We start from the raw sequence: 24219 nt of genomic DNA, 5'->3' as shown, positions 1-24219 counted from the left end.
AATCTAGGAACATTGAACCTGTCCTTGATGATATAAAGACTCTGTTTAAAAATCTGAGCAAGATATTTGCATCAACATAAGAGCAATTCATAAAAACAACCACAAGTGGGACAATGGGACACACCATCCAGGATTTCTTAGGATCCCCTATAATCGCAGAGGAGCTCTCTGGCTATACTATGCCCCCTTTCCCTCCCAGTTACCAACACGACCACATAGAAAGCCCACAGCAGCTCAGAAGAAATCTCAGGGGCCTTGTCCATATCCCAACAGCCCTCTATCACTCATTCCAGCTGCACACTTACTCCTTCAGTCACTGTGCCTTGATTGTCTTGCCCATCTTCATCATCATCTTCTTCATCTGCTTCTCCTTTCTGAACAAACTCATTTCTTGTTCGAAGATACAAATCCCAGAGTTTGCAAGCAGCTTTATATTCAGGAGAATCTGGCTGTACAATAGCAAAGAGAAGAGAAAAAAATATCACTTTATTATTTTATTATAAATCGAGTCCTGTTCCAGCAGGGACTGGTATTCTAAGACAACTTCAAAAACTCCATTATAAAATTTAAACTCCTTATGATTAAAAGATACATGGGCCTCAATTTCTCCTCTCAAGAACTAAATGTAGTTCTAACCAGTGTGGCTCAGTTGGTTGGAGCATTGTCCTATAACTGAAGGGTTGAGGGTTTGATTCCTGGTCAGTGCACACGCCTGGGTTGCATGTTTGCTCCCCAGTTCTGGCACATATGATCCCTGATCCAGGTACATACAGGAAGCAGCCAATTGGTGTCTCTATCTCAGATCAATGTTTCTCTCCCTCCCTTCCTCTCTAAAAAAAGCAATGAAAAAAAAGTCCTGTAGAAAAACAATAAAAATGAAATAAAATAAAATAATGTTTTAAAAAGAAAAATAAAAAGTCCTCAGGTGAGGATAAAAAAAAAGAACAGAACTAAGTGTATGTTTTAAAGGCATTCTGAAATCATATTAATTTGTCTCTGCCCAATGTTATTACAGAAAGACTTATGCAGGAGATAAATGATTTGCTAAATTAAGATTAATTATTACTAAGGAAGATAATTTAAAGAATAAGACTTGGTGCAGCCACTATGGATATTAGTATGGAGATGCCACAAAAAAGTTTAAAAAATAAATAAATAAACTAAAAATTGATCTAAAACATGGACATGGCCCAGCAATTCCACTTACAAGTATATATCAAAAAAACCCCCAAAACACTAATTCAAAAAAATATACGCATCCCTATGTTCATTTCAGTATTATTTAGAATAGTCAAGATATGGAAGCAACCTACAGATGTATGTGTATATATACAAAATGGAATATTACACAGCAATAAAAATAGACGAAAATTCTGACATTTGCAACATGGACCTAGAGGGTGCTATGCTAAGTGAAAATAAGTCAAAGACAAATACTGTATGGTTTCATTTATATGTAAAATCTAAAAAACAAAACAAATAAACAAGAAACACACAACAGACCAAAGGGATGGTTACCAGAGGGGAAGGGTAGGGGGATGGGTGAAAAAGGTAAAGGGGAACACTTGTGCAGTGATAAATGATTAACAGAATTAGTGGGGTGCTCATATTGTAAGTTTTAGAGATATCACTATACTGTACAGCTAAAACTAATATGATTAATATAATATTGTATACCACTATACTTAAAATAAAGGATAAGACCCAATTTACAGGACACAAATCAAAAGGATAAAAGCTAATGATTATTCTGATATCACTTCTATTTTTTAAAGTATTCAAGGACTTCTGGTCAAGATGGAGGTGTAGGTAAATATGGATCACCTCCTCCCACATCAACGGCAAAAACTACAACTAAACTACAAAACAACTATCACCCAGAATTGTCAGAAAATCAAGCAATATGTAAGTTCAATAACCAAAGAATTAAAGAAGTCACATAAAACCATAGGAGTAGGAGGGGTGGAGAAATGGAACCGGTGGTTCCACATCCACATGTGGTCAATAAAAATCAGGAGGGATACCACAGGAGTGAGGGATCACAGCTCCACACCAGAACACCCAGCTCAGGGTTTCAGTGCCAGAAGAAAAGACCCCATAACTTCTGGCGGTAAAGACCACTGCGGATTGGGGCATGGAAGAAACTGCCAGATTCTCAGGTGTTTCCTCTTAAAGAACCTGCAACAGACTTAGGAAGTATGCAGATTCACTCCCTCTGGGCTCCAGCACCAGGACAGTAACAGGAAGGGCACCAGTGACATATGGGAAGAAACTGAAGTGTCTGGCATCAGGGTGAGTGCCAGGTGACAGCTTCCTCCTGGACAAAACTCCAGAGGCCAGGCAGTGGCACTGTCCCCTTTCTGAGCCCCTCCACCCCACACACAGAGCCACAGAGCAGAGACACCATATCAGAGACTCCATCAAACTGGTTCACATGGGTTGCCCCACCCTGGCGATTACCTAAGGCTCTGCCCCATCCAACTTACCTGTGTGCTTTTCTACAACAGGCCATGCTACTAAGACAGGGAGTCAAAGCACCTTACCTAATACATAGAAAGAAACAGGGAGGTTGCCAAAATGAGGAGACAAAAAATATGGTCCAAATGAAAGAACAGAACAAGACTTCAGAAAAAGAATAAAAGGAGGTAAATAATTTATCAGATGCAGAGTTCAAAACACTAGTTATTAGCCCTGGCTGGCATTTGCCTCTGAACCAAAAGGTTGCTGGGTTTGATTCTCAAATAAGCTAAAGAGTCCCAAATAAGCTAGACCCAAAAAGGACCACACCAAGACACATCATAATTAAAATGCCAAAGGTGAAAGATAGAGAGAATCTTAAGATCAGCAAGAGAAAAGCAGAGAGTTACCTACAAAGGGGTGCCTATAAGATTATCAGCTGATTTCTCAAAAGAAACTTTGCAGGCAAGAAGAGGCTGGCAAGAAGTATTCAAGGTGATGAAAAACAAGGAACTACAACCAAGATTACTCTATCCAGCAAAGCTATCATTTAGAATGGAAGGGCAGATGAAGTGCTTCTCAGGCAAGGTAAAGCTAAAGGAGTTCATAATCACCAAGCCATTATTATATGAAATGTCAAAGGGACTTATTTAAGAAAAAGAACAAAACTATGAACATTAAAATGGCAATAAATTCACAACTATTAAAAATTGAATCTAAAAAACAAACTAAGGAAGACTTCTAGCCAAGAGGGAGGAACAGGCAGACACGCGTTGCCTCCTTGCACAACCATAAGGATTACATATACCTCAAAACAAAAAACAATCAGAACTACCAGAAAATCAAACTGTATGGAAGTCCAACAAACAAAGATATAAAAAAGTAATACTCACGAGGAAAGGGGAGCCAGGGTGGAGAGGACACAGTATGGCAGGCAGCAGCAAGGCAGTAGCTATGGCCACCTGGAAAGGATCCCAGCCCCAGGCCAGATCTCCCAGCTAACAGTTCCAGCACTAGGAAATTAAAGCCTCATTGCTTCTGGTTGTGAAAACCAGTAGGGGTTGAAGCAGCAGAAGAAACTGCCAGGTCTTCAGAAGAGTCCATTTAGAGGTCCCCCATGGTCCTAGAATGTCTGAAAAGCCACCCACTCTATGAACCATCACCAGGACAACAGCTAGAGGGGGGACAGTCACATAGGGCAAGCAGATGAAGTGACTGGAAAAGGAGCAAGTGCCAAGCAAGCAGACTGTTCCCTCTCTGAGCCCTCGCCCATATACAGCGCCACAAGGCGGTGAAACCAGTTGCCTAACACTGGCAAATACCTAAGGCTCTGCCCCTTACAACATAACAGGTGTGACGGCTCCACCTAAGACACAGAGGCAAACACAGGAAGCTGTCAAGTTGAGGAGATAGAGAAGTATGGCCCAAAAGAGGGAGCAGATGAAGGCTCCAGAGGGAAAACTAAGTGAGGAGGAGATAGCCAATCTAACAGGTGCATAGTTTAAAATACTGGTGATAACAATGCTCACAGAAATTATTGAAAACGGCAAACACAGAAGGAAAGATGTGAAGGCTACACTAAGTGAAATGAAGGAAAATCCACACGAAACCAATAGTGAAGGGAAGGAAGCCAGGGTTCAAATCAACGATTTGGAACATAAGGAAAAAAATAATAAACAGTCAACCAGTACAGAATGAAGAAACAAGAATTGAAAATGAGGAGAGGCTTAGGACCTCTGGGACAACTTTAAACATAACAGCATCTGAATCATAGGGATGCCAGAAGGAGAAGAGCAAGAAACTGAAAAATTATGTGAAAAAATAATGAAGAAAAGCTTCTCAAATTTCGTGAAGAAATAGACATACAAGTGCAGGAAGCACAGAGTGCCAAACAAGCTAGACCCAAAAAGGACCACACCAAGACACATCATAATTAAAATGCCAAAGGTGAAAGATAAAGAGAGCATTTTAAAGCAGCAAGAGAAAAGCAGAGAGTTACCTGCAAAGGGGTGCCTATAAGACTATCAGCTGATTTCTCAAAAGAAACTTTGCAGGCAAGAAGGGACTGGCAAGAAGTACTCAATGTGATGAAAAGCAAGGACCTACAACCAAGGTTACTCTATCCAGCAAAGCTATCATTTAGAATGGAAGGGCAGATGAAGTGATTCCCAGACAAGGAAAAGCTAACAGAGTTCATCACGACCAAGCCATTATTATATGAAATGTTAAGGAGACACACTTAAGAAAAAGAATATCATTGAAACTATGAACAGTAAAATGACAACCAACTCACAACTAACAACAAATGAATCAAAAAAACAAAAATAAACCAAGCAAAGAACTAGAACAGAAACAGAATCATCGATATGGAGATAATACGGAGTTATAAGCGGGGAGGGGAAAGGGGGAGAATGAGGGAAAAGGTATAGAGATTTAAAAGCATGTTGGGAAGGTACAAAATAGACAGGAGGATATTAAGAATAGTAAAGGAAATGGAGAAGCCAAAAAACGTATATGCATGACCCATGGACATGAACTAAGGTAGGGGGATTGCTGGAATGAAGGGAGCTATGGGTAGAGGGGGAACAAAGGGGAAAAAACTCAGACAATTGTAATAGCATAATCAATAAAATACGTTTGAAAAACAAAAATTAAAAAATTAAAAACTAAGCAAACAACCAGAACAGAAATAGTATCATAGATATGGACATCATTTGGAGGGTTATCACTTGGGAGGGGAATGGGGAGAATGGGGGAACAGGTGCAGGGATTAATTCGTAGGTACAGAATAGGCAGGGGTATGTTAAGAACTGTATAGGGCCCTGCCTGATGTGGCTCACTGGATTGAGCACTGCCTTGTGAACCAAAGGGTTGCTGGTTCAATTCCCAGTCAGGGCACATATGCGGGTTGTGGGCCATGGCCCCAGTTGCAGGGGTGTCAGAGGCAACCCGTTGATCTACCTCTCGCACATCAATGTTTCTCTCCCTTTTTCTCCCTCTTTTTCTCGCTCTCTGAAAATAAATAAAATCTTAAAAAACAACAACAACAACAATATAGGAAATGGAGTAGCCAAAGAACTTACATGCATGACCCATGGACATGAATTAAGTAGGGGGGATGCCAGAGGGAACAGGCAGTACAGGGTGTAGGGGGGCAAAGGGGGAATAATTGGGACAGCTGCAATATCATAATTAGTAAAATATATTTTTAAAATAATATTTAATACCTTATTTGATTATTTCTTTTCCTGTAGAATAGTGGAAATGGACTCTAACTGAAAATTTCAAGTAAAACCAATGCTAGATGCAACTTCAAAAATAAAAATTTAAAAATACATCTATGTGCTGGCACTGAACAGTAAGCAATGCTCATAAAAGCCAGAACAGAGTAAAAGTGGGAAGGCAGATGAGCAAGCAGAACACTGAAACCAACGTTAACCTTGATGGCATTTGTAGGGCAAGATAAAGTTGAGCTTTTACAAGGCTCTTCAAGGATGGAAGGACAGGAGATAAAGGCCAAGTTCCCCCAGAACTTGGACTCCAAAACCGACAACTGCAGTATAAGTGGAAGTTCAAAACAATTCATTTTTCTACGCTGACAAGGAATAAGAAAGACTACGCATTCCAACCTCCACCCAGCTCAACCCATCTTTAGCCTAAGCTAGCCCTAACAAAGATAGACCAAGCACCTGGAATAAGCAACAAATCTCTTCTCTGGATAAATCCAACCTTAATCTGAGCCTCAAAGAATCTGTAGAGATCAAATTCCAAGAAATATCAAGCTTCTGGTAAACATTCATGAAACACCAAGAATAAAAGAAGCATAACAGAAAGCTAGCAGAAATGACAGCAAAACAGACTTTCAAATACTTCAGATATTGGAATTATCTGCCACAAAATAATAAAAAAAAAGTTGAATATGTTTAAAGAAACAATGAGAGGAAAGATATAAGCGAATTGCAGGAAACACCACCCACACCCAAAAAAACCTTACTACCAAAATATGAAAAACAGAAATGTTAAAATGTATATACATTCAATAGATTGGTTTAAAAGCAGATTTCAAAGAAAACTGGAAGAACTAAAAAGCAACACAACACAAAAAAGGGACTATGAAAGGTTAAGGGAAATGGAGACCTAAGAGAGTTCTAACATAATTTTTATCTGAGTTCTACAAGAAAAAGAAAGAGAGAACGGGGCAAAGGCAATATGAAGACATAATGGTTGAAAACTTTCCAGAGCCGATGAAAAACACCAATCCCAATTTATATAAATAAAAAGATCTTCATATCCAGACCTACCACAGTAAAGCTACACAATACAAAAGAAAAAAGAAGTTACTAAAGATAGCCATAAAGGAAAGACAGATTAAACTTTTAAAGACTTTATTTATTTATTTTAAAGATTTTATTTATCTATCTTTAAAGAGAGGAGGGAATGAGAAAGAGAGAGAGAAAAACAGAAACATCAACTGGTTGCCTCTTGCGCGCCCTCAGCTGGGGACCTGGCCTGCAACCCGGGCATGTCCCCTGGTTCAGAGGCTGGCACTCAGTCCACTGAGCCACACCAGCCAGAGCATATTTATTTATTTTTAGAGAGAGGAAGGGAGGGAGAAAGAGAGGGAGAGAAATATTGATCTCCCACACTCACCTCATCCAGGGACTGAACCTGCAACCCAGGCCTGTGCCCCAACAGGGAATCGAGCAAGACAGATAAACTTTAAAGGAACTACAATTATACTGACAGATGACTTCTCAATAGCAATAAAATAATGAAGAATAAGGAAGGTAGTAAGTTTGTGAGTAAAAATACTAAATATTGACTATATAAAACAATATTACTTTATGGGATTAAAATTTTGCCACAAAAGAATTAAAATACAAAACGTGAGTAACATAAATAGAAAGACTAGAGTTGAATTATTCTAAGACTTTGTACTGTTTAGAACATTTAAGATGCTGATTAACTTTTTACTTTGATAAGTTAATAATGAATTATTACAACTCCTTGGATAAGACCTAAAAGTTTACCCACAGATCTCACTACTTCCAAATTATAGAGGGAATAAGAGAGAATTCAAAACAAAGTGAAACCAAAAGAAGGCAGATAGAAAAATAAATAAATTACAAAGTGAGATAAATAGAAAGTTGAAAGTTATATGGTAAGAATACATTCAAAATAATGGTCATCACTAACCCTATAAAGAGATAATGAATGGTCCAGTTAAAAAGTAAATATCATCAACCAGATAAATAGAAATTTACATATATGCTGTTTATAAGAGACATGTCAGCATTAAAAGGATATGAATAGGTTTAAAGAATGGAAAAAAACCAGGTAAACATAAAAATAAAGCTCATATGTTAGTATCAGATAAAACATACCTCAAACAAAAGATATTAATAGCAACAAAGAGGGCTACTACATAATGCAAAAATATCCCATTTACGCCTTGACTGGTGTGGGTCAGTGGTTTAGGAGTTGTCCCACAAACTGAAATGTTGCCATTTCAGTTCAATTCCCAGTCAGGATACATGCCTGGGTTTCAGGCCAGATCCCTGGCTGGAGGCATGTAAGAGGCAGTCAATCAATGTTTCTTTCATGCATTGATACTTCTCTCCGTCTCTTTCTCCCTCCCTGTTGCCCGTCTCTAAAAAAAATAAATAAATAAAATCTTTTTAAAAAATCCCACTTACTGGGCAATGTAATTTTAAACTTGTATGTTCCTGTTTGCATAGTTTCAAAATATATAGAGCAAAAAAAAATCAACAGACAGATCCATCATTACAATGAGATTTTAAAACACCTTATTTGGTAAGTAGTTCATACAGACAAATCAGTTAGGATATAACAAAGTTTAGCAACATAATTAACAACTAGGTGTACCCATGAATAGCATTCTTTTTATATTCACAAAATTTAAAGCAGCACTATTTGTTATAGCTAAAAGTAGACTTGTAATTTGGAAATAGATAAAACAAAAAGTGGTATATCCATATAAAGAAATACTATTCAGTCACAAAAAGTAATGAAGTACTAACACAGCATGGGACAAAAGGAGGTTTACAATTTGTTCATATGGAAAATAACTCAATAATTAATAAATACTAATATAAAAATAAACTGTGTTTTGTGTATTCACACCTGTGAACTTAATTTTTGTCCCACTGTGTATATGTTATGACATGGTTGAACCTTAAAGATATTATGCTTAGTGAAAACAGCTAGTCACCAAAGGCCATATAGTGTATGATTCCATTTATATGCAATGTCCTGAACAGGCAAATACATATAGAAAATAAATTGGTAGTTGCAAGAGGCCTCTTGGAGGAGAGACAAGAGAGTTGTTAATAGGTACAGTTTTCTTTTGGGGATAATAAAAATATTTTGGAGTTAGATAATAGTAACAGCTGCACAACCTCGTGAATATACTAAAACCCCCTGAATTCTACACTTTAAAAGTATATGAGTTATATCTCAAATAAAGAAAAACACAGTCTTAAGAATAAATCTAACAACATTTTTGCAGAATCTTTATGAAGAAACATTTAAAGCTTTGCTAAAATAAAGACAAATAAATTAAGTCACAAAATTCATAGATTAAAATTATATTAGAATCATGTCAATTCTCCAAAATATGATCTAGAGAGAATCAGTGGAATTCCAGTAAGAATTCCAACAATTTTTTTGTGCTTGTTAACACCAATATTAAAATGTAAAAGGCCAAAAATGTATAAGGAAAGGGCCAAGAATAGCTAACATGCATTTCTTAACAGAAAAAGAATTATAAAGCCATAGTAATTAAGGTAGGAATAGAAGAGCCCAGCAATAAACTGTCCAGAACAAAAAGAACAAAGAAAAAGGTCAGATAGAGAACCACGAGCACATGGAAAAGGTGACAGCACTGACACTGTAGACAAATATGGAGGAGATGGCCATTTCAAGGTGCTGCATATACATGTGGGAAAAATAATACTCTATTTCACAGAAGACACAAAAATCAATCCTAATGTTTTAAAGACTTAGATGTAAATGACAAAACTATTAAACTTTCAGAAGAAAATATAAGAGAAGGATATCTTTATAATCTTTGGGCAAGTAGAATTTCTGAAACAAGACACAAAGAGGGATAAAGCACAGTTAAGAGTCTGATGCATTTGAATATGTTAAAATAAAAAAGTTCTCACCAAAAGAACCATAAAAAGACACACAGAAGAAGATACTTGCAACACATATAATGACAACAAAAATTATTTTCTAGCGTAGAAATTTCTAGAAATAAATATGAAAATGAAAAACCACCCAAGAAAGAAAAAGATTTGAGCAGACACAGAATTAGAATAGTTCATAATCACATGAATGTTTAGTCTCTTTACTAATAAAAGAAATGCAAGTTCAAACCACCAAATGAGAAACCACTAGTCACCTACAAGATTAATAAATATTAAAAAGCCAGACAATTATCAAATTGGATACCTTCCAAATTTGATGCTTTCTTACCTTATAATAGGCCTTTGCATTGTTAAAAAGCAGCTGGAAGTCAGCAGTCAGCAGATTAACATCGTCATACTCTTCCATTTTTAGTTTTTGTTGGATTTTCATCAAGTCAATGGGCTGAGAAACCACTTCATAATAGTCTGGTTGGTTCCTGTTATAATTTAATTTTTTTTAAAGGTATTAATGCAAAGTCTATAAAAATTTATATTTCAAACTATCTGTGGTAATGTCAATATTTCAAGTACTGAAAAACACACTAGACTTAGTGCCATTACCAGAACTAAAAGGAAATAACAAAAGCAAGATACATATGCACAATCTTTTCAAAATATATATTAGTGATATAAAAACCTAAATTAACATATGTGATAGTCTTTGATATGCTAAATATTTACTATTTAGGAAACCAACACTAAAACCATGTCAATGGTATCTTCTACAAATGAAAATTATTTGTACTTAATGATGTTCAATAGTGGCTGAAAACAAATAATTCAAAGCTCTTTACCAACTTACAAAACGGATTGCCTTTCTTTAGTGAGCACAGAACTTTTTCTGCCAAGTACTATTAAGTGCCTAGTATATACTATATTGCTCTAATATCAATTACTAAAGCTACAAAGGAAAAAGCTGAGACCCTTGGCACAAGCAGCTTACCAAAGATAAAAGGATATCAGACATATCCAAACATGACCAAACAAAAAATTAAAACACCTTGGGAATGATAAACACAAAATTCAGGACAGTGATCACATACTGGAAGGGAGAAACAGCGAGGGACACACAGAACACTTCAACGGTAGTTACAATGATAATTTAAGTTAAGTTTGGGGTTCGTGAATGTTTATTTTTATCCTTTCTGGCTTTTTTCCAAAAAAGTTCTATTTTTCTCAATTCTCCCTTAGGGGTAGGTAGTTAACTCCATTCTAGATGTGTAAGAGATAAGATTACTTACAAAGAATGTCATGGTCATGAAAGCTTTAATCTCTCTTGGGACCTTGGCTGACATGTTATAGCCATGCAAGTGTATTTAATTTTTATTTATTATTATATTTTTAATGTGTTTTATTGATTATAATGTTACATTTGTCCCAATTTCCCTTCCCTCTTCTCCCCTCCACCCAGTGGCCCCCCTCCCTCCAGTTGTCCCCCGCTTTTAGACCATGTCCATTATTTGTGCATATAGTTCTTCTCAACCTGTCTATTCCATTCCCTCCTACCATGCTCCTTAATTCCTATGTCATCTCCCTCCCTCTCCCCCTTCCCCCTCCCTGCTGACCTCCCCCCAATATGCTCCCCATACCTACAGTTCTTTTTCCACTCTCGTTGCCTGTTTAGTTTGCCTTTGTTTCAATTCCCTAGCTTCTGTTGTTGTTTCTTATGATGCAGTTTTCATTTTAGTGTTCATAGTTTTGATCCTCCTTTTTCTAAACCAGTCCCTTTAACATCTCATATAACAGTGGTTTGGATCTAATGAACTCTTTCAGTTTTATTTTGTCCTGGAAACACTTTCTCTGCCCTATATTCTGAATGACAATTTCGTTGGATAGAGTATTCGTGGTTGTAGGTTTTTGCTTTTTATTACTTTGAATATTTCTTGCCAGTCCCTTCTTGCCTGCAGGGTCTCCCTTGAGAAGTCAGCTGATAGTCTAATTGGGACCCCTTTGTACATGATTCTTTTCTTCTCTCTTGCTGCTTTTAAGATTCTCTCTTTATCTTTAACTTTTGACATTTTGATTATAATGTGTCTTGGAGTGGTTCTCCTGGGTCCAGTTGTTTTGGAATTCTCTGTACTTCCTGGACCTGTAAGTCTATTTCCTTCCCCAAGTTTGGGAAGTTCTGCTTTATTATATTTTCACTTAATTTTTCAATTTCTAGTTCATCTTCTTCGCCACCTGGCAAACCAATGATTCTTATGTTGGGCCTTTTATAGCTATCCCAGAGGTTTCTGATCCTCTCATCATTTTCCTTGCTTCCCGTTTTTTCTCTCTGCACTGGTTGACTGTTTGTTCCTTCTTTGTGTTCTGGTTTGTTGATTTGAACTCTGGATTTTGTTTCCTCACTATCTGTCTCGTATGTGGTTTTGTTCCTTTCAGTATGGGTGTTTTTCGATTCTTTCTCATCTTTTTCCAGATCTTTTGTTAATTCTGTAAGCCACCTGATAACAATGGCCCTGAACTGAGCCTCTGACAGGTTTCTTATTTGTTCATCTGTCAGATTCTTCCTCTGTTGCCTGGTGAGCTACGCCACCGGGATTTCTATAGTTGTCTGCCTCATTTTCACAGATGTGTTTTGTTTTCTTGGGCCGGCTGTAGGGGGCAGTGCCTGTGTACTCGTCACAACCCAGCAACCAGCGCCGATCCGCAACCTTTCTTGCCGGCGCTTTGTCGTCACTGCCCAGCTACCAGTGGCGATCCGCAACCTATTTCACAGCCCTGTGGTGCTTTGTGTGGGGGCGGGGGTCCAAGATGGATTCATACAGTTATTCCGCTAGGAGACCGGGATCCGTCCCCCCGCCCCCTGAGCCTCACTGTTCGAGGCGATGTGGTGGCTGCTTCTCCCAGCGTTGGGGTCGCGAGCCGCCAGGTTTTGACTGCAGCCGGGATTGTCCTCTCTGCCGCTGGGATTGTTCTCCCTGCCACTGTCCCTGGTGCGACCGCAAACAGCACCACCCACCTGACCAAAGAGCACCGCTGGTTTATAACTTCATACGTTGGGCTTCCATGTAGTTTTATTTTCTGGAATTTCTAGTTATCTTTTGTTTTGAAGTAGTTGTATTCCTCTCTAGTTGTAGAGGGAGACCGAGCATGTCCGTCTAAGCCTCCATCTTGGCCGGAAGTCCAAGTGTATTTAATTTTTAAAAACCTTTTATTCTGACATAAAAGTTGCAGACTAGTACAAAGAATGCTTTAAAAAGAAAAACTATTTGAGAGTAGCTGCTGATATATCCTATCACCTCTCAGTAGTTTAATGTATATTTCCTACAAACAAGGGTCACAGTTCAACTATCAATATCAGGAAATTAACTTTGATATTGTACCACCATCTAATCCTCAGACCCCACTCATATTTTTCCAACTGTTCCAAAATTGTCCTTTATAGCAAAACGATCAACTCTAGAGTCACATGTTGCATTTAGTTATATTTCTTTACTACATTCTAAAACAATTTCTCCGTCTTTCCTTGACTTTCATGATTGCTATTTTTGAAGATTACAGGCCAGTTATTCTGCAGTGTCCCTCAATCTGGGTCTGTCTTGTTTTCCTGGTAAGTTAATGTTATGCTTCTTTGGCAGGATTATGACAAAAATGATGGCGTATGTGTCTCACTGGATCCTAGCAGGTGGCATATGCTTTCAACTTGTGCCATTACTGAGATGAGGTTGCTTTTGATCACATGAATATTGTGATGTGTGCCAGCTTCTCAACTGACCAAGTTACTCTTTTTCTTGCTTGAATTTTATGAATAGATACCTCCAGACTATGTAAAAGCCCATTTTTCATTATTTACTTATAATAACATGAATTCCTGTTTTAGTCAGCGGGTTAAAAACCATTACTATAATTATTTTGATACTCAAACTGCTCATGGTTTAGACAATTAGAGTCCTTTCAAGATGGCTTCTATTTTCTATGTCCTTTTCACATGTTTCCATCAACCTTGGATCACTTGTTTATTTTCTAGCACCATAAGATCTTACGAGCTCATTGTGTACTTTCCTTGCTCTTGAAGTCAGAAATTTCCTCAGAGAACTATGGTTTATTTTAATGGTAAATAGTATTTAAAAACCAAGACCATGCTCATGTCTACTGAAGGAGGAGGAAAAATAAACTGAGTTTTTTAAAACTCTGATCAACTACTTACGATTTGAGTAAACTATAAAATTAAGTAAGAGGGAATAAACAGAGTATCCAATCTGTTATTCAGAGCATGTGTAAGAACATAAAGTCTCTGTGAGTACCCAACAAAGGGGCCAAAGGACCTTCTCAGAGTGAATATTAAGACTCTGTTAATATGATATCCAAGACGGCTCTCTCCACCCGGGCCTGATAGGCCACAGTCCACTGCTCCCTGCTAAGGCTTGGTTTTTAAATACCATTTACCTCTGCAGGCTCTTAGGCTTCACTGATTATCTGTAGACAACTGAGAACCCAATGAGGGCATGTACAGTAGTCCTTTCTTATTTAAAATTTTGCTTTCCATGCTTTCAGTTACCCATGGTAAATAGTAAATTGAAAATTCCAGAAATAAGCTTTAACTTGCATGCTGTTCATGCCACCCTGCTCCATCTTGCCCAGGACATAAATCACACCATTGTCCAGAGGATCCACACCGTATTGCTAACTTTCCATTAACCACTTAGTACCCAACATAGTTATCATCAGACAGACTGAAGCAGTACTGCAGTGCTTTTGTACAACCTTTATTTTACTCATTAATGGCCCCAAAGCAGAAGAGTAGTGATGCTGGCAATTCTCATATGTCAAAGAGAAGCTGTAAGGTCCTTATTTTAAGTGAAAAGATGAATATTCTCAACTCAGTAAGAAATAAAATTGTATGATGGCTCAGCTGATTGGACATCATCCCACAAACAGAAAGGTTGCCAGTTCGATTCCTGGTCAGGGCATATGTCTGGGTTACAGGTTCAGTTCCCAGTTGGGGTTCTTATGGAAGGAGCCAACTGATGTTTCTCTTCCTCTCCTTCTCCCTCCCTTCCCCTCTCTCTAAAATAAAATAAATAAATATTTTTTCAAAAGATGAATCTTCTATCTGTGACATTGTGAAGGAAAAAGAAATTCATGCTAGTTTTTCAGTTTAAACTGCAAAAGTTATGGCAACAATACATGGCATGTGCTTAATTAAGATGGAAAAGGCATTAAGTTTGTGAATGGAAGACATGAACAGAAAACATGATCCAACTGATGGCAATGTGTTGCACCAGAAAACACTGAGCCTATACAAAGACTTCAAGGGGACCTCTGAAACAAGCAACACCAAGCCATTTACTGCAAGTAAGGGTAGTTACACAGATTCAGTAACAGGTTTGGACTGAAAGATATACACATTATCAGAGAGGCTGTATCTTCAGATGAAGAAGCTGTTGCCACATTATCTGGCAGAACTGAAAATGCTGATTAAGGAGAAAGGTATGTATGTACAGCAAAAAAACATACTGTACATGTAGGGTTTGAAACTATTCATGGTTTCCAGCATCCACTGGGCATTTTGGAAGGTATCACCCGTGGATAAGGGGAGAACCTACTACTGTATCTAGAAAGGGCACTATTTCCTGGACACTCTGCTAGAGGGCTTCTCACAAACATTTTTGGAATTTCTACAGAAACAAAAAGAAGATGAAGATCCAACATTCCACTCTACATAATACAGTCCCCCCACTGTCAAAATAAAATAGCTCTATTAATTTTCCCCTTTAAATCAACATACAGAAAAGCATTAAAAAGTAAAAATTTGGCCCTGGCTGGTGTGGCTCAGTGGATTGAGCACTGGCCTGCGAACCAAAGGGTCACAGGTTTGATTCCCAGCCAGGGCACATACCTGGGTTGCGGGCCAGGTTCCCAGTTGGGGGAGTGTGAGAGGCAACCATACATTGATGTTTCTCTCCCTCTCTTTCTCTCTCCCTTCCCCTCTCTCTAAAAATAAACTAATTAATTAAAAATCTTAAAAATAAATTTTTTTTAAAAGTAAAAATTTGTCCTTATTTACCCAGAGTTGAAAGCACTGGCAGTATTCTTCTAGACTTCAATGCACGTGACAACACAAACAGGATTGTGCAGTACATATTCTTTAATAACTGCTTTTCTCTTTCAACAAAATACACGAGGGCACCCTGTCATATGGCTGCAGAATAGCCAAAGCATAACTAAAAATTTTAAACCAGAAAAGTGAGAAACACCAGGCTTGTTACACAGAGCCTGTGACAACACCATCTTCCCCTCTTCCCAGGCTGACAGCATTCTTAGCTGCTGCATAGGTACAAAAGATCATATCCTCTAGCCTTGCTGCAGCTACGTTCTGGCCAATGCAATAACTAAAGTGTGCAGTGTTCAGGACATGCCCTTACCATGCCTTTTTTCCCCCGGTGGGCTGAAAGGTAGTTATGGAGCCATCTCAGACCATGTAGACAAAGCTGACACCCCAAGGACAGCAGAATAAAGAAGCAGACAGTACCTGGACCCTGATGACTTCACAAAACTGAACTTTTACATGAAAGAAAGCAGTTTTTCTCCTTTCAGCCATTATTTGTATGTCCTAGTATAAGCAGCCAAATATACTAATGCAAACAAAGTCTCAAACCAAGATTCACAATTGTGTAGCTCAGAGCAATACTACTTCCCATAAACTCTTGAGAAAACACATGTATTCCACAGACGGGCAGAGATTACACAAGTACAGCACTGGGAGAAGGTAGCAGTGCTCATAGGCACCATGTCACGGAGGCTGGCAGACAGTACTCCAGCACCTAAGGTCTGGATCCTCTGCCCCTCAGCACTAGCCTGCTGGTAGAAAGCAGACAGCAGAAGGGCAGTCTTTCCATGAGGGGTTTGTGTACTCTAGTATGATGTTTCTCCTCTATATAACACATTGATTAAGAACACAGGCTTCAGAATCAGAAAAACTTGAGTCTAAATTCTGGTTATCTTTTAGAAGTTCTGAAAACTTTAGCAAGTTCTCACATATAAACTGTGATAATGCAAGTTAAAACAAGATTAAGATCTGAAAAGTGCTTGGCACCATGTCTAGCATGTGTTAACAATAAATATAGACTTTTAGTATCATATGCTTAATAAATGACAACTTTTAAAAGACTTAATAACAAACCAAATGAAACTGGAAATTTACCTCATTTTTAAAAAGTCCCTATTTTTTGACCATCACTAAGTTATAGGCCTCTTTCTTCTAATTCAGAATGGTGACATTATATCCTTGGTGGTTCTGCTCTTTGAAGTGAGTCTGCCTTCAGCTCAACCTGCAGCTTGTTGGCTGCTCACTGTGGCATCAAAAATCACAAATGTAGCTAAATCTTTAATTATCTCATTACATTAGTTTCTATAGCTGACGTAAAAAAAATTGCCACAAACTTAATGGCTTAACTCTTTGAATGTCACACATAATTTGAAATTTGGATCAACACGAGAAAAAATTATATCAATATATAACTTGAGGTACAAAAAAAGAGAACAAAACATAAAATATGAATTATTCCACTGTTATTTACATTTATAGCCAACAAAAAAAGTTGCTGTGAGCAACGCTGGCACTCAAAGGGTTAAAACAACACAAACTAATCTTACAGAAGTCTAAAATGGGAGTCACTGGGCTAAAAAGCAAGGTGTTGGCATTTCTTCTGGAGGGTCTATGACAGAATCCATTTTCTTGCCTTTTCCAGATTCTAGTGGCCACCTACATTCTTTGGCTTACAGCCCTTTCCTCCATCTTCAAAGCCAGGAGTATAGAATCTTCAAATCTCTCTTTGACTCCTCTGCTTCCCTCTCCCCTGTTTAAGAACTCTAGTGATTATATTGGGTCTACCTTGATAATCCAGAATAATCTCTCCAATTTGAAGTAAACTAATTAACAAACTTAAATTCTCTTTGCAATGTAATCCAACATATTCATAGGTTCCAGGGATTAAAACATGGACATATTTGGGGGTCATTATTTTATTACATGCATATATGTCTTCTTTTATACACACACACACATATAATGTTTTTAAGTGATTCTTAGAGAGAGAGGAAGAGTAGGTATGCGTTCTGACTGGGCATCAAACCTGCAATCTTTTGGTGTATAGGACAATGATCCAACCAACTGAGCCACCCAGCCATGGCCATATATGTTTTTTGAACAAGTAACTTCAACTGCTAGAATTTGAAGAGAATAGTAATGTTCTGATGGCGAGAAGAAGAAAGCTCTAGTCAGGAGGAACATAACCTCCACAGAGAGGTGTATAAAGGTGTATATTGGGGCCAGCAATTTTACTTCACTGTATCACAGGAGACAAGCCCAAAGGTAAGGGGGAAAAGAGAGAAAGCATGTGAAAATAATCATTGTGGCCTATCTCCATATTCTGAAAAATTAATCCTTCTTAATTATGATAGCTACAACTTCAATGCTGGTGCCTTAAAGGTTATTATTTTTAAATTATATTTTATTGATTATGGTACTACAGTTGTCCCATTTTTCCCCCTTACCCTCCTTTACCCTGTACCCCACCACTCCCTCAGGTAATCCCAACGCCATTGTTCATATCCAAGGAACATGCATTTAAGTTCTTTGGCTACTGCATTCCCTATACTGTACTTTATACCCCATGGCTACTCTGTAACTACCTATTTGTACTTCTTAGTCCTCTCACCTCTTCAACCATTCCCCCATAGCCCCTTCCATCTGGCGAAACGCTCTCTGGCCCTGGCTGGTGTGGCTCAGTGGATTGAGTAGCAGCCTGCAAACCAAAGGGTCGCCAGTTCGATTCCCCAGTCAGGGCACATGCCTGGCTGGCAGACCAGGCCCCCAGTTGGGGGCGTGAGAGGCAATCATATACAGTAGTCCCTCATTACATTGCAGTTCATTTATTGTGGCCTCATTGTATCACAAGATTTTATATTATATTTAATTATTTATCACGGATTTTTCGCTATATTTTGGGATTTTGCAGTACTGTATACATATGTTGTTAAAGTTACGTAGGTTTAAGAATGTAGAATAAATGTAAGGTTCCTACTTCGCGGGGGTCTGGAATGTAATGCTCGCAATAAGTGAGGAAATACTGTACACTTATTGAACTGTATTCTTAAAATGATTAAGACTAAATTTTATGTTGCATATTTTTTATAAATTAAAGAAAAATTTTAAATATGCTTCACTATATCTTGACAACTAAAAGAAATCTTACCGTGTAAGTCATTCCTTTCAAAAGAAAATCAGTTACCAAATACTTTAAACATTGACCCAGAACTAAATTCCTCCCACTCACCTTCCAACTCACCTTCGCTTCGGTGCCCTAATGAAGAGCTCACAGAGAAGCCTGCCCTGTTCATCCTTATAGTCCCGGATGGTGTTGTAGAGTTCATGGCACACAGCAATCTACATATAGGAAAAGAGAAAAATCACAAGAAAAGTGAGCAGAAAGCCAGTGTAGGCATATGGATCATCTTTAATAAAAACATATTAATAAAAAGCAAGCAAAGAAGTAAAAGGACAAATCCCCGAATTACCATACGGAAACCCAAGTCTGAAATATGCTGATAGTATTTCCCTTCATTTAAAATAATTTAACTGCTCTGGCCCAGATGGAGCAGTCGGTTGAAGCACTGTCCTGTACCGAAAGGTTGCAAGTTCAATTCCTGGTCAGGGCACATACCTAGGTTGCACGTTCAATCCCTGATAAGGGTGCACACAGGAGGCAACCAATTGATGTTTCTCTTTCACATCAATGTTTCTCTCTCACCCCTCCTCTCTCTATACCCCCTTCCTCTCTCTCTAAAAGCAATAAACATATCTTCAAGGATTAAAAAAAATAAATAAATGAATAAAAATAAGATTTAACTAATAAATGTTTTGGTATCTTTCATCAGATTAATGCAACTAGTGATTTTTCTTTTTCTTTTTTTTAACAGTTCATATCACTCTCTTGCTTAAAATCATCTAATACAGGTACCTCTTACTACTCAGAAAATAAAATCTAAACTCTAACACCACCCAGAGTATGTAGGATAACTACATACCCTGGCTGGGTATACTTTGCTAGTCTCTTCCCTCTTGACCATCTCTGTATAATTATAACACACCAAATTCACTCATGACCCAGCCCCTCTGCCTAACATTCTTTCCCAGCACTCAACAGGGCCAGTGCCTTCTCATTACATGTGAAAGTTTGGGCCAAAACAGCCCAAATCATCCAAACTTTTCTTTTTAGCACTTATCACTAGCTGAGGACAGTTATTATTTATTTGTTCCCCTGCTTATATTCTGCTTCCCCCATACTGGAATCTAAGCTCCGTGTAAAAAATTGGCTTGTCTTACACATGGCTCAATCACCAGTTCTCTTCTGGTGATTGAGCCATGTATAACTATATAATGGCACATACTGATACTCTTTGTTATTTCATAATATTAAACTATGCTATCACTGTAAGATTTCTGGATAAATAAGTATATACTTTTCAAGGTTAAGAATATCAAGCCAGAGGAAAAAGAACTGGAGAAGCCTTGCATCTTAACTGCATATCGTCAAAAGAAACATAGGAAAAGCGGGCAGAAACTGTGTGATCCACGTTACTCACAGGATCTACAGTTGGAAGATTGGAAAGTCTCCTCCTTTTCCTGCTTGGGCCTGGTGTAGACACAGAGTGGTGCCCATCATCAAAGTCCCCGCTGACACTACTGGAAGGGGAGGTCGCTCTTCTTCTTTTGGAACCCATGGAATCCAACTTCTTCTATAAGAAATAATTATCCATGTTCTTATGTTTAACTTTAGACTCTGTCACCAAGCTTCAGCTGGCCACCTAATATCAAGCTTCTGGTTCACTCAGGAAGATATTTTAACTATGTCAAAGAAGCCTGACTAGCTGGAACGTTTTTCAATGAGTCCTAGACCTTGTTGCTTTAGTCCCTTCATTGAACAAAATGCTACACTTTCAGCTTGGATAGGAGAAATTCAGCAAAAGTGTTTTCCTTTGTATATCACTAATTTTAAATGATTCAAACAGTTCTGGTCTCAAAATTACCCTGGACTAGAGTTTGAAAACCCACATGTAGTGGTTTAACAGTGTGCTTGGAAGCTTCGATCCCTCAGCCCCTGAGGAAGCCAGGTAAGCCTTGGGGATAGAGGCCCTAAGGCAGTCACCTCTGCAGTCAGCAGCCTTATCTGTTTTCCCCAGTGTGTCTTATACTTAAGACCATTTTCCAGGTGGGCCATGAGGTGAAAAAGAATAGGAAGCTATGCCTGAGGTAAATGAATAGTGAAAAAGTTAGGGGGAGAGAGGACAAATAACCTTCCAGCATTTTAAGTGCACCCTAAAATTAACACACTGAGAATGACTTTTCTCCATTCACAAAAGAGGGACCCACAATACATACCTGGAAAACAATGTGACTTGCCATACCTGTACCAAAGTAGCAAAACTATGCTTTGAAACTTTTCTGTTAATCCAGACTAACCTCCTTTTCAGTTATATGAGGTTATTCCATCCCTAAATTATGAAATCATAGCTTTAAATTTCAGTAGATGATCTGGAAGAGGACCTCAGAGGTGAGTGTTCAGGTCATGCTTCATCTTTCATAAATGTGCTGTTTCAGGATGCTAAGTAACTAATCTTAACACAACTTTACAAATATATACATTTGACTATTACACACAAAAATGTAATCACTGGAATGATCTGCTACATCTAGAGGGGAAGGTGTATACTAGGAAGGTCCTATAATGCTTATATAATTTTACAACAGTATCAAATAGTTTGCTGTGAATTTTAAAGGTCTTTCTCTAAAGTTAAAAGAAAAAACTGATCCTAGTTTCACTCATCAACAATTAATTTCAGAAAACTAAGACACTGCAGTTGAAAGAATGGGTTGCCCATAGTATGGAGAGGTAAACTGGGGATCTCCAGGGAATGAAAGCAGGAACAAAACCAACCAATAAATAAGCAATTCGGGTAAGCAACTAAAAAACAAGACGAGTCTCCTATCTCCTTTCAACAGTCTATATGGTACTTGAAAACAGAGCCTACCATGACAATGTCCCTTCCTTTAGGCATTGGTTGTTACACAGTGCATCAGTTTGCAATTGGCTACAACTGGCTAAAAGCTTGAGGGGCTTAGGCCAAGGATAGCAAAGATTTGTTGACTGTTTGTTTGTTTTATAAAAGGCTGATAAACTGACCTCAATCATTAAGACGAAGGAACTAAGGACCAACAAGCTATGACAAGGACACAGGTGAATCTGATAAACATAAGGAGGGAGTCTTTATGAAAAGGATAATAAAATTTAAGGAAGGTGGAATGGAAAAGGCAAGGAAGGACAGAAAAGGGAAAGGGTGTAGATGATCAGTAATTTACCAGCTTTACCAGAGCACAACCAGCGCCTCGAAAAGCCAGTCTCCTCATTATGTCTGAAGGCCAAGTGAAGCCAGTGGGAGAAGGTAGGGCTTTAAAAGTGCTGATTCAGTGTTAATATATTCAAAACTGAAAGAGAACAAGAAAGAGAAAGGGGAAATAAAAAAGGGTCAGAAAAAGTAAATATGGAGACTAACAGATAGAAGACATTCAAGTAGAACTGCTAAGGAAAGATAAGAGAACTGGAGAAAATAGGCGTATGTTTTCTTGTGCCAATGAAACTAACTGCTACAAAGGCTCAGGCATTAAAGGTACCTGACATTTCTTCCATTTTTAAATCAAATGCTTTTCACATGTTTAAAAATGTCTCACTGAGGTTCCTCTTTACTCACATGGAATGACTGTCAATTCCAGGAATGAAGCATGCCTGCCCAAATGCCCCCTAGTCAATGAGAGCAGAGTTCAATCACAGAGCTGGAATGGAGAGTGAACATATGTGAAGGGCTCACATGTGACGCCAAGTGTTGGCAAGCTAGAACAAACCAAGAATGGCTCATGTGAGCAAAGTATGGAAAACTCCTCTTCCCCCCAACATTTCTTCCCAAAAGTCCTATTAGTATTGGGAAGACACCCTATACAAGTTTAGAAAGGTTTAAAAAAAAAAAAAGGCCTCAGCCATTTTGGCAAGAGGTCTAAATCACATTATTAAATAATCCACTGAGCCCTGGCTGGTGCGGCCAGTGGATTGAGTGCCGGTCTGCAAACCAAATGGTTTCGCCGGTTCAATTCCCAGTCAGGGCACATGCCTGGGTTATGGGCCAGGTCCCCAGTTGGGGGCATGTGAGAGTCAACCACACATTGTTTCTCTCCCTCTCTTTCTCCCTCCCTTTCCTCCTCTCTAAAAAGAAATAAATAAAACATTTTTAAAAATAAAAATAATCCAGTGAAAATGAAATGACAAAAAACATAAAAGTATTGGGGGGGGGGTATGTGTAGCTTAAATTATACAATACCCAAAATTCCTTGATCATTAACTGACTTTGATAAGAAAAAGATGCAACATAATAACTTTTAAATATTTTCTTATCCAAAGGACACATTTTTAAATGTATTTTAGAAGTTTGGCAAGAAAGACAATGTAGCCAGGTTGGTGGGAGGAGTAACAGAACATGAGCTCAGTAGACAAGAGTCCCAGTTTCTCCACCTCTTATTATCTGTTTGATATTGCTTCAGGCACAACCTCTTAGATTCATTTATAAAATGAGGGCAGTAAAGTGTACATATCTCCCTTCAATTGTTGTGACAATGAAATTTATGTGAAATCACTTTGAAACTTTAAAGCACAACAAAAATGTTAGGTTTCAAGTTTAGAATTGCATGCTCCCTGGGCAGAGAAACAGAATTTTATTCATTTTGTAGCCTTCACTTAGAGGATAATATTTGGTAGTTTGGGCAATTTATGCTTTTAACAGATGTATTAAAAAAGCATGTAAGTGGGCCACTTTAAAAAGTTTGTGTAATTTTAAAAGCCTATGAGCATCCCTTCAGCAATTCTTTTTCCATGAAGAGGAAAGTAGATTACAAAGCTGAATTATGTTTTAAAATGGAATCGATTAGTCACATGTCTAAGTCTGATAACCAATGATTAACTACAGTAAAGAATAACTTTGTAACTCATAACTTGAAAAATATTTACTCAGTACAGCCAACTGGTATATTTTGACAGCTGATAAATTTTAAGTACTCTCCAGTATTTCTAGTGATACTTAATACTGTAATACATGCTTAAAACAAAATTTGTGGAAAACATGATTCAAAGGAAAAAAAAATCACTTATAATCCTACTTCCCAGAGAAAAACCACCTTTAACATTGGCTTTCATAGCTTTCAGAATTTATTCTATCCCTTGGTTGCCTTAAAGAAAAAAAAAACTTTAGCAAACCGTATGTATTATTTTGCAGCCTGCATTTTAATTTAGGGAAGATTCTTCCAAGTCAACATTTTTTCATATGTTTGATGGCTTGATAATTGCCTAACATATAGATACACCAAAATTTACTAATCCTGGGGATATGGGTAGAATATTAATATTTGAGATATTCTGGACACTCTGAAGGCCAAAGAAAGTGGTCAAGACCCTTCAATTTATACACACCTGCCTGTTACTGTTTTAATTTGAAATACTCCTTC

General features: G+C 38.0%; 1 protein-coding gene across 7 annotated transcripts in view; it reads right to left on the bottom strand.

Moving 5' to 3' along the window:
- PBRM1 (polybromo 1) overlaps positions 1 to 24219 on the bottom strand; it is a 146131-nt gene that overhangs the window by 120824 nt on the left and 1088 nt on the right. For 6 of the 7 annotated variants that reach the window (XM_090284051.1, XM_090284054.1, XM_090284052.1 and 3 more), the window contains exons 2-6: positions 22033 to 22158; positions 20259 to 20411; positions 18962 to 19059; positions 9958 to 10105; positions 306 to 449 (exon numbers count right to left, since the gene is read on the bottom strand). In XM_090284051.1, coding sequence (XP_090140177.1) covers positions 306 to 449; positions 9958 to 10105; positions 18962 to 19059; positions 20259 to 20411; positions 22033 to 22080 — 591 coding nt within the window. In that variant the 5' untranslated portion in view covers positions 22081 to 22158. The remainder of the gene's footprint in view (positions 1 to 305; positions 450 to 9957; positions 10106 to 18961; positions 19060 to 20258; positions 20412 to 22032; positions 22159 to 24219) is intronic. The other variant, XM_090284057.1, reaches the window with a different exon arrangement.

Source organism: Furipterus horrens, unplaced genomic scaffold, assembly GCF_987537825.1.
Source record: "Furipterus horrens unplaced genomic scaffold, mFurHor1.1.pri manual_scaffold_7, whole genome shotgun sequence".
NCBI lineage: Eukaryota > Metazoa > Chordata > Mammalia > Chiroptera > Furipteridae > Furipterus > Furipterus horrens.
This window is presented reverse-complemented; position numbering and strand designations above follow the sequence as displayed.